Genomic DNA, 11781 nt, shown 5'->3' with positions numbered 1-11781 from the left:
TATGGTTCCTCAAGGATGCAGAGTCCTAACTTGCTGAAGTTCAGTGTTTACATGTTCTAAGCAAGAGCTCAAACTGTGTAGCATCAAGAGCTTTTGTGAAAATGTCAGCTAGCTGAAGTTCAGTGTTTACATGTTCTAAGCAAATTACCTTGTCTTGGACGAGTTCTCTAATAAAGTGATGTCGGATATCAATATGTTTGGTTCTGCTATGCTGAATTGGATTTTTGGAGATGTTGATAGCATTGAGATTGTCACAATACAAAGTCATGATATTCTGTGGAACATTGTATTCAGTCAGCATTTGTTTCATCCAGACCAGTTGAGAACAGCTACTACCAGCTGCTATGTACTCTGGTTCAGCAGTTGATAATGAGACACAATTTTATTTCTTGCTAAACCATGATGTAAGATTGTTTTCTAGGAAGAAACATCCTCCAGATGTGCTTTTTCTGTCATCAGCACTTCCAGCCCAGTCAGCATCATAATATCCAGACAGAACAGGCTCACTCTTGTTAGTGTACAATATGCCATAGTCAGAAGTTCCATTTACATAGTTGAGGATTCTATTGACTTGATTTAAGTGACTTACCTTTGACTATGCTTGATATCTGGCACATACTCCAACTACAAATGCAATATCTGGTCTGCTGGCTGTTAGATATAGCAAGCTTCCAATCATGCTCCTATACAAACTCTGGTCAACACTTATGCCCCCTTCATCTTTGGATAGCTTTAGATGTGTTGGTGCATGAGTTCTTTTGTGACTCGCATTATCCATTCCAAAATTTTTCACTATGTTCTTGGCATATTTGCTTTGAGACAAAAAGGTGGAGTCTTCCATTTGCTTGATTTGAAGTCCAAGGAAGTAAGTCAATTCTCCAACCATACTCATTTCAAATTCAGTCTGCATTTGACTGACAAAGTGTTTTACCATTGCATCAAACATTCCCCCAAACACTATGTCATCCACATATATATGTGCAATCATAATTCTTCCATCTGCATTCTTTACAAAGAGGGTTTTGTCTATTCCTCCTTTCTTATATCCATTAGAGGTCAGAAATTCAGTTAACCTTTCATACCAAGCTCTGGGAGCTTGTTTCAACCCATAGAGAGCTTTTCTTAGTTTGTAGACACGATCAGAAAGATTTGGATCGACAAAGCCTTTAGGTTGTTCCACATACACTTCTTCATTCAAATATCCACTTAGAAAGGCACTTTTTACATCCATTTGATATAGCTTGAACTTCAGGATGCAGGCTACTCCTAGTAGTAGTCTGATTGACTGAAGTCTTGCTACAGGTGCAAAAGTCTCATCAAAGTCTACTCCCTCTACTTGAGTGTATCCTTGAGCTACTAGCCTGGCTTTGTTTCTGGTTATGACACCTTGTTCATCAGACTTGTTCTTGTATATCCACTTGGTACCAATGATATTCATTCATTCTGGTCTAGGTACCAGTTCCCATACTTCATTTCTTTTGGACTGTGCAAGTTCATCTTGCATGGCATTGATCCAAAATTCATCTGTCAAGGCTTCCTTTACATTTTTTGGTTCAATTTTGGACACAAAGCAGGAGTTGGATATAGTTCTTCTTGATCTGGTCATTATTCCACTGTTGAGATCTCCTATGATAAGTTCCTTGGGGTGATCTTTCTGAATTCTGATAGATGGATCTTTGCTGATTGCCTCAGGTTCTGAAGGAGTCTCATTACTCACTTCAGGTTGGTATGTCTGTTCAGCCTGAATTTCAAGGAATGTTTCGACATTATTTGTGACATTGAATTCTCCATGTTGATCATCAACAATCACATTAATGGATTCCATCAACACTTGTGTTCTGGTGCTGAATACTATATAGGCTCTGCTGTTTGTGGAGTATCCCAAGAATATACCTTCATCACTTTTGGAGTCCATTTTTCTTCTTTGGTCACGATCTGTCAAGATATAGCACTTGCTACCAAACACATGAAAATACTTGACACTTGGTTTCTCACCTCTCCAGAGTTCATAGATTGTAGAGGAGGTTCCTTTTCTCAATGTTACTCTGTTATGGACATCACAGGCTATGTTCATAGCCTCAACCCAAAAGTACATAGGTAGCTTCTTAGCATGAATCATCGCTCTGGATGACTCTTGTATAGTCCTGTTTTTCCTTTCTACTACTCCATTTTGTTGAGGTGTAATAGGAGAGGAAAATTCATGATTGATCCCTTCAGTTGAGCAAAATTCAGCAAATTTGGCATTCTCAAATTCCTTTCCATGATCACTCCTGATTATGATGACGGCACTCTCCTTTTCTTTTTACAGTCTGGTGCAGAGCTCCTTAAACACTTCAAATACGTCTGATTTTTCTCTAATGAAGCTTATCCATGTGTATCTGGAGTAATCATCAACCACTACATATGCATACCTTTTTCCTCCAAGACTTTCCACTTACATTGGTCCCATTAGATCCATATGCAGCAGTTCCAAGGTTTTAGAAGTAGTGAGTTGACTGATCTTTGGATGAGGAGTCTTGGTTTGCTTGCCAGCCTGACATTCTCCGTACACTTTTCCTTCATCAATATGTAGTTTTGGAATTCCTCTCACAGCTTCCTTGTTTATGATCTTTTTCATTCCTCTCAGATGTAGATGACCCAGTTTTTGATGCCACAGCCTCACCTCTTTTTCTTCTTTTGCCATGGAGCATATGGATGAATGACTTGCTGTTTTGGGTTCCCACAAGTAGCAGCCATCTTTGGATCTCACTCCCTTCATAACCTCTACATTTTCTTCATTAGTGACCACACATTCATCTTTGTTAAATCTGACTCTTAGACCTTGATCACACAGTTGACTGATGCTGATCAAGTTTGCAGCTAGTCCTTTGACCAGCAGAACACTGTCTAGTTAAGGGGCTCCTGAATGATCTAGCTTTCCTACCCCTTTAATCTCTCCCCTGGATCCATCACCAAAGGTCACATAGCTTGTGGAATGCAGCTTGATTTCTTCTAACAAGTTCTTCATTCCTGTCATGTGTTTTGAACATCCACTATCAAAATACCAGTCTCCTTTGGTTGACACCCTCAAGGAGGTGTGAGCAATCAATGCAGAACCTTTGGCAACCCATTGTTGTTTCTTGATAGGGTTATGTTGCTTGAGATTGTTCGTATTTGTTTGCCATGGGTAACCAAACAGTTTGTAGCAGAACGGTTTTAGGTGGCCAAACCTTCCACAGTAGTGGCATCTCCATTTCTGAAATTTCTTCTTTGTTTGGTTCCAGTTCCTTATTTCATTATGTCGTGACATCGATACTGACGTCTGATTGACATGGTGAGCTTTAGGTTCTGACCTTTTCCACCCTAGATTGGGTTCAGTTTTTTTCATAAATCCTAATCCCGACAAATTCCTTACTTCCTATCCAAGTTCAAGAATCTTTTCAAGGGGGTCAGTCCCATTGTTCAGCATTCTGATTGATCTTGACATCTGATCTAGTTTGAAGTTGAGAGTGCTGACTTCACCGTTGAGGTGTGCTATGGTTGCTAGAAGTTCTTTCTTCTCGACTTTTAGTTCTTCTATAATTTTCTTTTGCTTCTCCCTTAATCTGTACAATTCAGTACTCTTGACTCTTAGATCATTGTATGAGGCAGCCAGTTCTTCGAAGGTAGAATCCTTTTTGCCGAATTTGTGTTCAAGTGTACACACACTTGTTAGAGCAGCACATTCCTCTTCAGCATCACTATCTGAGTCTCCATCAGATCGAGTGACAGACATACCTTTTCTTTGCTCTTTGAGATATGTGGGACATTCAGCTCTAATGTGTCCATATCCTTCACATCCATGACACTGAACCCCTTTTCCCCGATTTGACTTCTCTTCATTTTTTAATCTTCTGCTAGGATCATAGGTCTTGCTGATGACATTGGAAGTGTTCTTGACATTGAATCTGAACTTCTGATCAACCCTTTTAATAAATCTATTAAATTGTTTTCCAAGCATGGCTATGGCTTCTGATAAATTTTCATTACTTCCACCATTGCTTTCTCTTGAATTATCTTCTGTGTTGGAAACAAAAGTTATGCTTTTGTTTTTCTTTTCAACAGACTCACAAATACTTAACTCAAAGGTTTGTAGAGAACCAATGAGTTCGTCTAGATTCATGTTGCTGATGTCTTGGGCTTCCTCTATGGCAGTCACCTTCATATCAAATCGCTTAGACAATGATATGAGGATCTTTCTTACCAATTTTTCCTCAGACATTTTTTCTCCTAAGGCTCCTGAGTTATTTGAAATCTCAAGAACATTCATATAGAATTCATAAATGGTTTCACCCTCTTTCATCTTGAGACTTTCAAGCTTAGTGGTAAGCATTTGAAGTCTCGACATCTTTACCTTGGATGTGCCTTCATGTGCTGTTTTGAGAATATCCCAAGCTTCTTTAGCTAGTTCACAGTGTTTCACAAGCCTGAATATGTTCTTGTCAATTCCATTGAACAAGGCACTTAGGGCCTTGGAATTTCCCAAAGCTAGCTCTTCTTCAGTTTTATTCCATTGAGTTTCAGGAATTAGAACAGTGGTTCCATCTTCCATAACCTTCTCAGGATGTTTCCATCCGCTTTCCACAGCTCTTCAGGCCTTGCTGTCCACAGACTTTATGACTGCTACCATACGAGGTTTCCAGTAGTCATAGTTAGAGACATCTAGGATGGGTGGTCTATTCCTAAACACTAGCATTTCCTTCTCCATAGTACCAGAATTTTGATGTCCCTAGATCTCACCCAGATGTAAACAGGCAGTGTGCCTGCTCTGATACCAATTGAAAATTCTAGTAACTCACGCTTGATGTCGTACTGGATGATATGACATCCGCAATTACACAGCACAAATAATTAAAACATAAACACATAAAAACAATAAAGAACACATAGAATTGTTTACCCAGTTCGGTTCAAACAACCTACTCTGGGGGCTACCAAGTCGTCAGGGAGGGAATCCAATATAAGCAGAATTAAGTCGGAGTTAAACTCCCCCATTTACAACTCCTCACTTAAAACCTACCCAATGTAATTCCAATCTATTCCTAGACCTGCGTATCTCCACTCACTCCCCCTCAATCACAACAGTGATTACAAACAAACATTAAACAAATTCAGAGAGAAGACACACTTCAAAAACACACCTTGATTTGCTTAAAAGCTTCAATCAAGAGACACACACTCGTGCTTAAAAGCTTAGAGTGACAATTAACACAAACAACCTATTCCAACGCAATCATCAAAGACAATTGCTTGGAGTACAAGAGACAGCTACAGAACTATGGTTCTTCACAATTAACAATTTACTCTCTCTACGTTCCAAATTAGTATTGCAGACTTTATATATGTACCTCTTGGGCCTTGGGATTTTTTAGAAACAAATTAGGGTTAACCAAGTTAACCTAATTTACACGCCATCTGGTTGTTACAGAATGTGCTATCAGCAAAATCTTCTGGACGAATTATTCAGCACACAATAAAAGGTTTCGTAAATTATAGATTGAGAGAAATCAGGAACACAATTAATAAAATATAACAGCTCCTGCTGTCACACAAGGATGTCATGACATCGGTCATGACATTCACTACAGAACCTGTATTAGCTTAACACATATGCAGCCTGCATAACACAATATCAAACATGTCATGACATCAGTCAAGACATTAAACACTCAGGTATGTTTTACCACAAATGCAACCAACATGAAAACATCTTCAGACGTATGTCCCTTTGTTCTGAGTCCTATGACACCTGCTGTATAAATTTTCGTTTGAATGCTCACCTTCATTCATGGACTTTAATTTGGTTCTTATCAAACACTTTTTTTGGGATAAAGGGATGAAAATGACTATTTAGTCGTATTCCCCTCTTCTCTAGAGTATTTGGATACCTACTATATAGTTTGTCTTTCAAGTAATCTTATCCCGCCTAAACCAATCTCAATTGATTAAACTATCTTTTCCGCTTTTGCGCGATGTCAAAACCTTTTTCATAAATAAAATATGCTTCATCCATTCTAAGATGATGCAAACAAAGCTTCGTTCCTACTACATGAGGATAGTGAAATTTTCTCCCTCGAATATGACGAGGACATAAATATGTATGAATCCAGATTATGTTATTCATTCTTGATGCGACAATTGTTCACTTCTCCATGTTTTGGGGTAGTAAGTAATGGTTTCTGTTCAAATGCGATCGAGTATCTTATGCTAAAATCGACCAACCAATAAGTATTTGCTACCACAAACTACGAGGTTCTGATTTTCCCATTGCACCTGGGAAAACGTAGGCACGAGATATTAAAATCTTGTTGAGCACGATAATAAAAACCATAAAAAACCTTTCTTTCTCCTCGCGTAATAAGTAGAAGATCACATGTAAACATCACACTAACATTTTTTGTGTGTAAGACGAACTAAATGAGTCGCTTTGAGTATAGCGAATATGAGGGATGCTTATACTTTCCCCTAGCATAACCGACTCCCGAGTCCTAATTTGGTTGCGACAACCATTTTCTTATCTTTCGTGGGTTTTATCAATATTTTACCTTTCCTTTTTGAATAAATAAAGTTCGATGGCGACTCTGTTGTATTTTGAGCATACAATATGCTCGACTATTTTTTCGCGCCGTGACAGCTGGCAAATTTGCTGGGGACATTTCCCTAAAGCGAGACCACCCTAGTTTAGTTTTGCTTGTGATGTATGTTTGCTTTTATTTACTTGTTTCTTTATTCCTATATTCTTGTATGGTTTCTCATCCACCGTGGTTGGAACGTTCTAATTGTTGGCACATTGTGTAGAAATACTCTACACCCGAGTCAGAGAAAACACCTAAGATAAGGTAGTGGTTGCATAGTGGTTGAAAGTAACATGTCATGTTTCTATTTCAATTCTTTACCTGTCACCATTTTTGTGTGTGCAACTTACACCATATTTAAGAATAAATTTCTCAATATCGTCAACCAAGAAAAGCAATGATGTTTTCTTTGATTGACAACATAGGAAGGTTATTTAAAAAATACAACAACAACACCAACACCATTATGTGAGATAGGTTGCTAGGGCAGAAAAATGTTTTGTTCAAGAGAGAAAAACACAAAACATTGATATTTTTTTGTCTTGCAATCCATCCCAAAGAATGAGGCATACGAATTTGGGCGGCTACATATAAGTTAGGATTAGGGTAAAATCCTTTTAACGAATGCTTTTATAATTCTGATAGTTTTATCCCTCGGTTATTAGGGATAAATCATTTAGCTTACAAATAAAAAATAAATATAAAGGTTCCAGTTATAAAGAAATAAAAACATAAACTGCATAAACTGGAATTCGAAACATGTTCTGAATTGTTTTTCTCCTCGGTTTAATTAAAAATCGAGGGAATATGTGATTTTTATTTTTAAAACAAATATAACATGACGCACCTTGGCATTATACCTTGATTTTTTTGTTGAGTGAGGTGAAAGCTTTGTCTTGAAATACATCATGTGTAGTAGTGCTTGAACTGATTCTCGTCTTCCACTTACAATCTATCACAACCAATCAAACTCTTTTTCGCTCCCGGACGACCGCAAATATTTTTTTACAAAGAATATGTTTATCCATTCTACCGTGAAACAAATAAAATGTCTAAGTCTCCCATGCGCAAGCATACAAACAATGTTTAACCACTAGAATGTGACCCTAACATAGTTCACTTAAATCAACCAACTCACAAATCTTTTATACTAAAAACTACATAGTATATATTGAGTTTCTCGTCGCACCAGAGAATACGTAGGAGTGAACGTCTCGTCAAACACAACAATAAAAAGCGTAACAACCTTTTCTTTCTTTTTTTCCATAATGCATAATAATTAGAGGAAACAAATAACATCACACTAATACTCTCTCGCAAAACTAACTAAATGTGTCCCGTTGAGTACAATGAATGTGAAGGGTGCTAATACCTCCCTCTTGCATAACCGACTCCCGAACTCGTTTTTTATTGTAACAATCATTTTCTTTATTTTAGGATTTTATCAATATTTTCCCTTTTCTCTTAGAATAAATAAAGTTTAGTAGTGACTTTGTTGTATTTCGAGCATTCTTTACGCTTGGGTAATTTTTTGCGCCGCGACACATTTCTAACCATACAATAGCACCATTTTTACGCATGTCGCCTTCTTAACCACTTCGTCCTTACATGTCTCGTGTTTGAGAGGTTGTGGACCAACATGTATTTTCTTAACTAATTTTCCATACAAGCCTCGTGCTTGAAGCTATTGGTCGTTAATGTCTATTCTAGCTCAAGCCCATGTAATATCAACAACTTCAAGTCACTCACTTATGATCACGTGAGATGCATAAAGAAGACTTAAATGAAGTTAGATTGAACGCTTGTCGTGTATCGTTATGTTTATTCTAGCACAAGCCCATGTAATATCAACAACCTCGATCCACTCACTTATGATCACATGAGATGCACGAAGATGACTTAAGCCCACATAATATCAACAACATCGACCCACTCACTTATGATCACATGAGATGCACAAAAAGGATTTATACGAAGTTAAGCCGAACACATGTTGCTTAACAAATCACATACAGAAACACAATATAAAATAATAAATAAACTTATTATTAATATATTTTAAATTTTTTCAAAAGTTTTTAAAAATAAAATAAACATTTTTCTTATTATTTTTTCAATATTTAGATCATTATAAAACATAGAGTTAAAATTTAGGTCTCATTGATTTCCGTTGATTCCCGTCTCGTTTTCAATTCTTATATATATATATATATATATATATATATATATATATATATATATATATATATATATATATATATATATATATATATATATATATATATATATATATATATATATATATATATATATATATATATATATATATATATATATATATATATATATAAAGGAAATTAAAATTCACATTACATATTAAAATATTAAATAAAATTAATAAAAACATGTATTAAAATTTAAAAATATAATTTTTATTAAAAGATCATATTCAAAGGTGGGTGTGATTCAAATATGAATGTAAGATTGATATCAACATCCTCACCTCTAACCTGCATAACCTGCATCAGATGGATCCAGAGGGTTGTCCGATTATGTGTTGTCATGCCTAATGTTTAGGTTAGGTTTATACACAAGTCACTTAAAATAACTTCACATAACACATATATACAATGTTCATATATCATGGCTCTATATACAAACCCAAGAACATACACTTTTTTTGAACAAGACATAGGCATTTACATGTAGATCAGATATATACAAGTGGTTGGTTAGATGTATTATCAAAAGAGATCACAGATTAGACTCACACAATTGTTTAATAATATTAGTTTCTAAACTTTGCACATAGTAACAAAGAAACAGTTTCTTGTGTCAAATCTCATCAGTGAATTTTCCAAAATAGTTTATGTGTAGTGTATTGGCAGCACCCAGTTTGAGGCTTAGTTTTGACCAAAAGAAAACAAATAGCACCACCCACCCAACACCAACAACTCTGGTGCAAACTCCAAGGCATGATGACTATGCTTCTAATTCTTGACGGTTTGAAGCATCATATCAACTCATCAGACTCTACATACCTATACCTATCCCTATTATAACTAAAGAACTTGTAATTAACTAAAGTAAAACTACACGAAATCACTGATCTAACAGCACATAAAGAGGAAAAAGCTTCAAAAAGACCTCATCCCTGAAATCAAAGTAACATTGCTATACACGTTCTCAAAATGATTCAGTCATTTTTCAAGAAGAAGAAACTGCACCTTATTACCTACCTCATGTAAACAACACATGACGTGAAAACATGATATTGAAAATTGAAATTTGAAACCATTCATATATTATTTTCATCATATACTATAATTAACATTAATTTAAGATTGAAACATTTTATTACAGGTTTGACAGTGTCTCAGAGCCATTTCAGTGTCATTTTTAATGCATAAAAAACCACTCAAACACTGCTTCCTTCTTCTACCAACACAGTACATGATACTCCTGTGTAGATTAATCCAATCCCAAAGGTATCTTCCTAACATTGCAGTAACTTAACCTCAAATCACAACTTCTGCATAATCAACAAAAATCACAACAAAAAATATTAACATACATGAAATGATAGTTAATCCAACAAAACCTAAAATCAGTATATCTCACTGTAAGAAAATCAGTGTCGGTGAGTTTGAGAAAATTACTATGTAGAGTGATTATATTGAAAATTTAAGTGTAAATTTGACTAGATTTTTCATTAGCACAATGTGATTATCATGAATTCTAACCATAAACATATGCTATTGTTGCATAGTAAATGAATCAAATATTAAAAACTATTATGAAATGCAAAATATGATGATATATGATTGCTTACTAACTAAGTTGCATTATTGGATGGTGGTGGTAGTTGTTGTTGTTGCTGTTGTTGTTGAGGGCGTTTACGCTTCTTTTTCTCATAGCTAATACCTCTCGCTTTAGATTGCGAATCCCTAACTTCACGAAGAAAAAGTCTAACAGCACGAGCACCAAAAGGGTTATCTTCAGGTTTTCCACCATTCTCTTCAAAAGCAGCTCTCAATCTTCCAATCAACGCATCAAGGCTTCCCCAAGCTTGTCGAAGAGGACAAGGACAAGGTGCAGGTGGATTCGGATGACCAAAAAACGGACAAATCTGTGAATGAACCTTGGTTTTCCCAAACTGATCTAAATATCTTAGGAACTCAAGAACATGTGCTCCACTGCAACGTGAGAGTGAGAGTGGTGGTCTATGGTTTCTTAGGTATTGTCCGAAAGTGTTCCAGTCTCTTCTCTTTTGATTCTCGTAGCGGCTTAAGGTGTTTGCTGGCTGTGGTGCTGAGGAGGAGGAGGAAGAAGATGTGAAGTTGGTAATGTTTTTGTCTTCTGATGTTGTTGTTGTGTTGGTGAAGTTGATGATGGTTTTTGATTGTGTGTTGTTTGATGAGTTGAATTCTTCAAGTGAATTCATGACTAGTTAAGAGAATAAGATTGGATCTTGAGTTGTTGATCTTGATTTTGATATTGATTTTGATATGGAAATTGATCTCAAAGGGTTTTTAATGAAGAAGAGAGAGAAAGAGAGAGGGGGTAAAAGAATAGTGGAGACTATTTTTGCTACAAGGGCTATTGTAGCTACATCTTTGAATTCTTTTGGTTTTTTGATAACTCCTAGAATACTTGAAAGTGTAGTAACAAGTTAAGTAGTGAGTGATGTTAGGAGCTTTTTAGCAAAAATCCATTTTTAGGAATTGGCAGTGTTTTCTTTTTATATGGAAAATTTGTGTTGCTTTAAATTGACCTATCAAAGTGAGAAAGGAGCAGTGGTTTGGACTTTAGGGTTTTTTGTGGAAATGGAAATAGGTTTGAAAAAAAATGACTGTGAGATATGATTGATGCAGACAGATAAAGTTAATGAATGAGTGGGGGGTAATAAATTAAATTATTTTTTATTTTCAATTTTATTGTTGCTGATTCTCTTTCTTTTGTTGATTGACAACACCTTTGGGGAAATGCCTTATTTGCCCTTGCTTGTCTGACAGGAATATAATGGGATCATCAACCTTATTTAGTTGCATATGAGTAGACAGTAGGGTTTTGTAAAATTTTCATTATTAGATTGTTACTTTTAAAAGAAGTGCTAATCCCTAGATATGATATGTTTTTATTTTCAGATTATCATGATTTCAATCTTAATTATGAAAATCACTTTTAT

General features: G+C 35.8%; 1 protein-coding gene across 2 annotated transcripts; it reads right to left on the bottom strand.

The window, feature by feature from the left end:
- Positions 1-9874: 9874 nt before the first annotated feature.
- Positions 9875-11277, bottom strand: LOC131644293 (protein LIGHT-DEPENDENT SHORT HYPOCOTYLS 4-like). Of its 2 annotated transcripts, none has more exons than XM_058914753.1 (2): positions 10430-11277; positions 9875-10125 (listed from the first exon to the last, which is right to left on the bottom strand). In XM_058914753.1, coding segments are annotated over exons 1-2 (609 nt in total). In that variant the 5' UTR covers positions 11038-11277; the 3' UTR covers positions 9875-10124. The 2 variants fall into 2 exon arrangements, with proteins under 2 accessions (XP_058770736.1, XP_058770735.1); XM_058914752.1 differs by having other exon boundaries at positions 10426-11272.
- Positions 11278-11781: the final 504 nt, after the last annotated feature.

This window comes from Vicia villosa, linkage group LG1, assembly GCF_029867415.1.
Source record: "Vicia villosa cultivar HV-30 ecotype Madison, WI linkage group LG1, Vvil1.0, whole genome shotgun sequence".
In the NCBI taxonomy this organism is placed as follows: Eukaryota; Viridiplantae; Streptophyta; class Magnoliopsida; order Fabales; family Fabaceae; genus Vicia; species Vicia villosa.
This window is presented reverse-complemented; position numbering and strand designations above follow the sequence as displayed.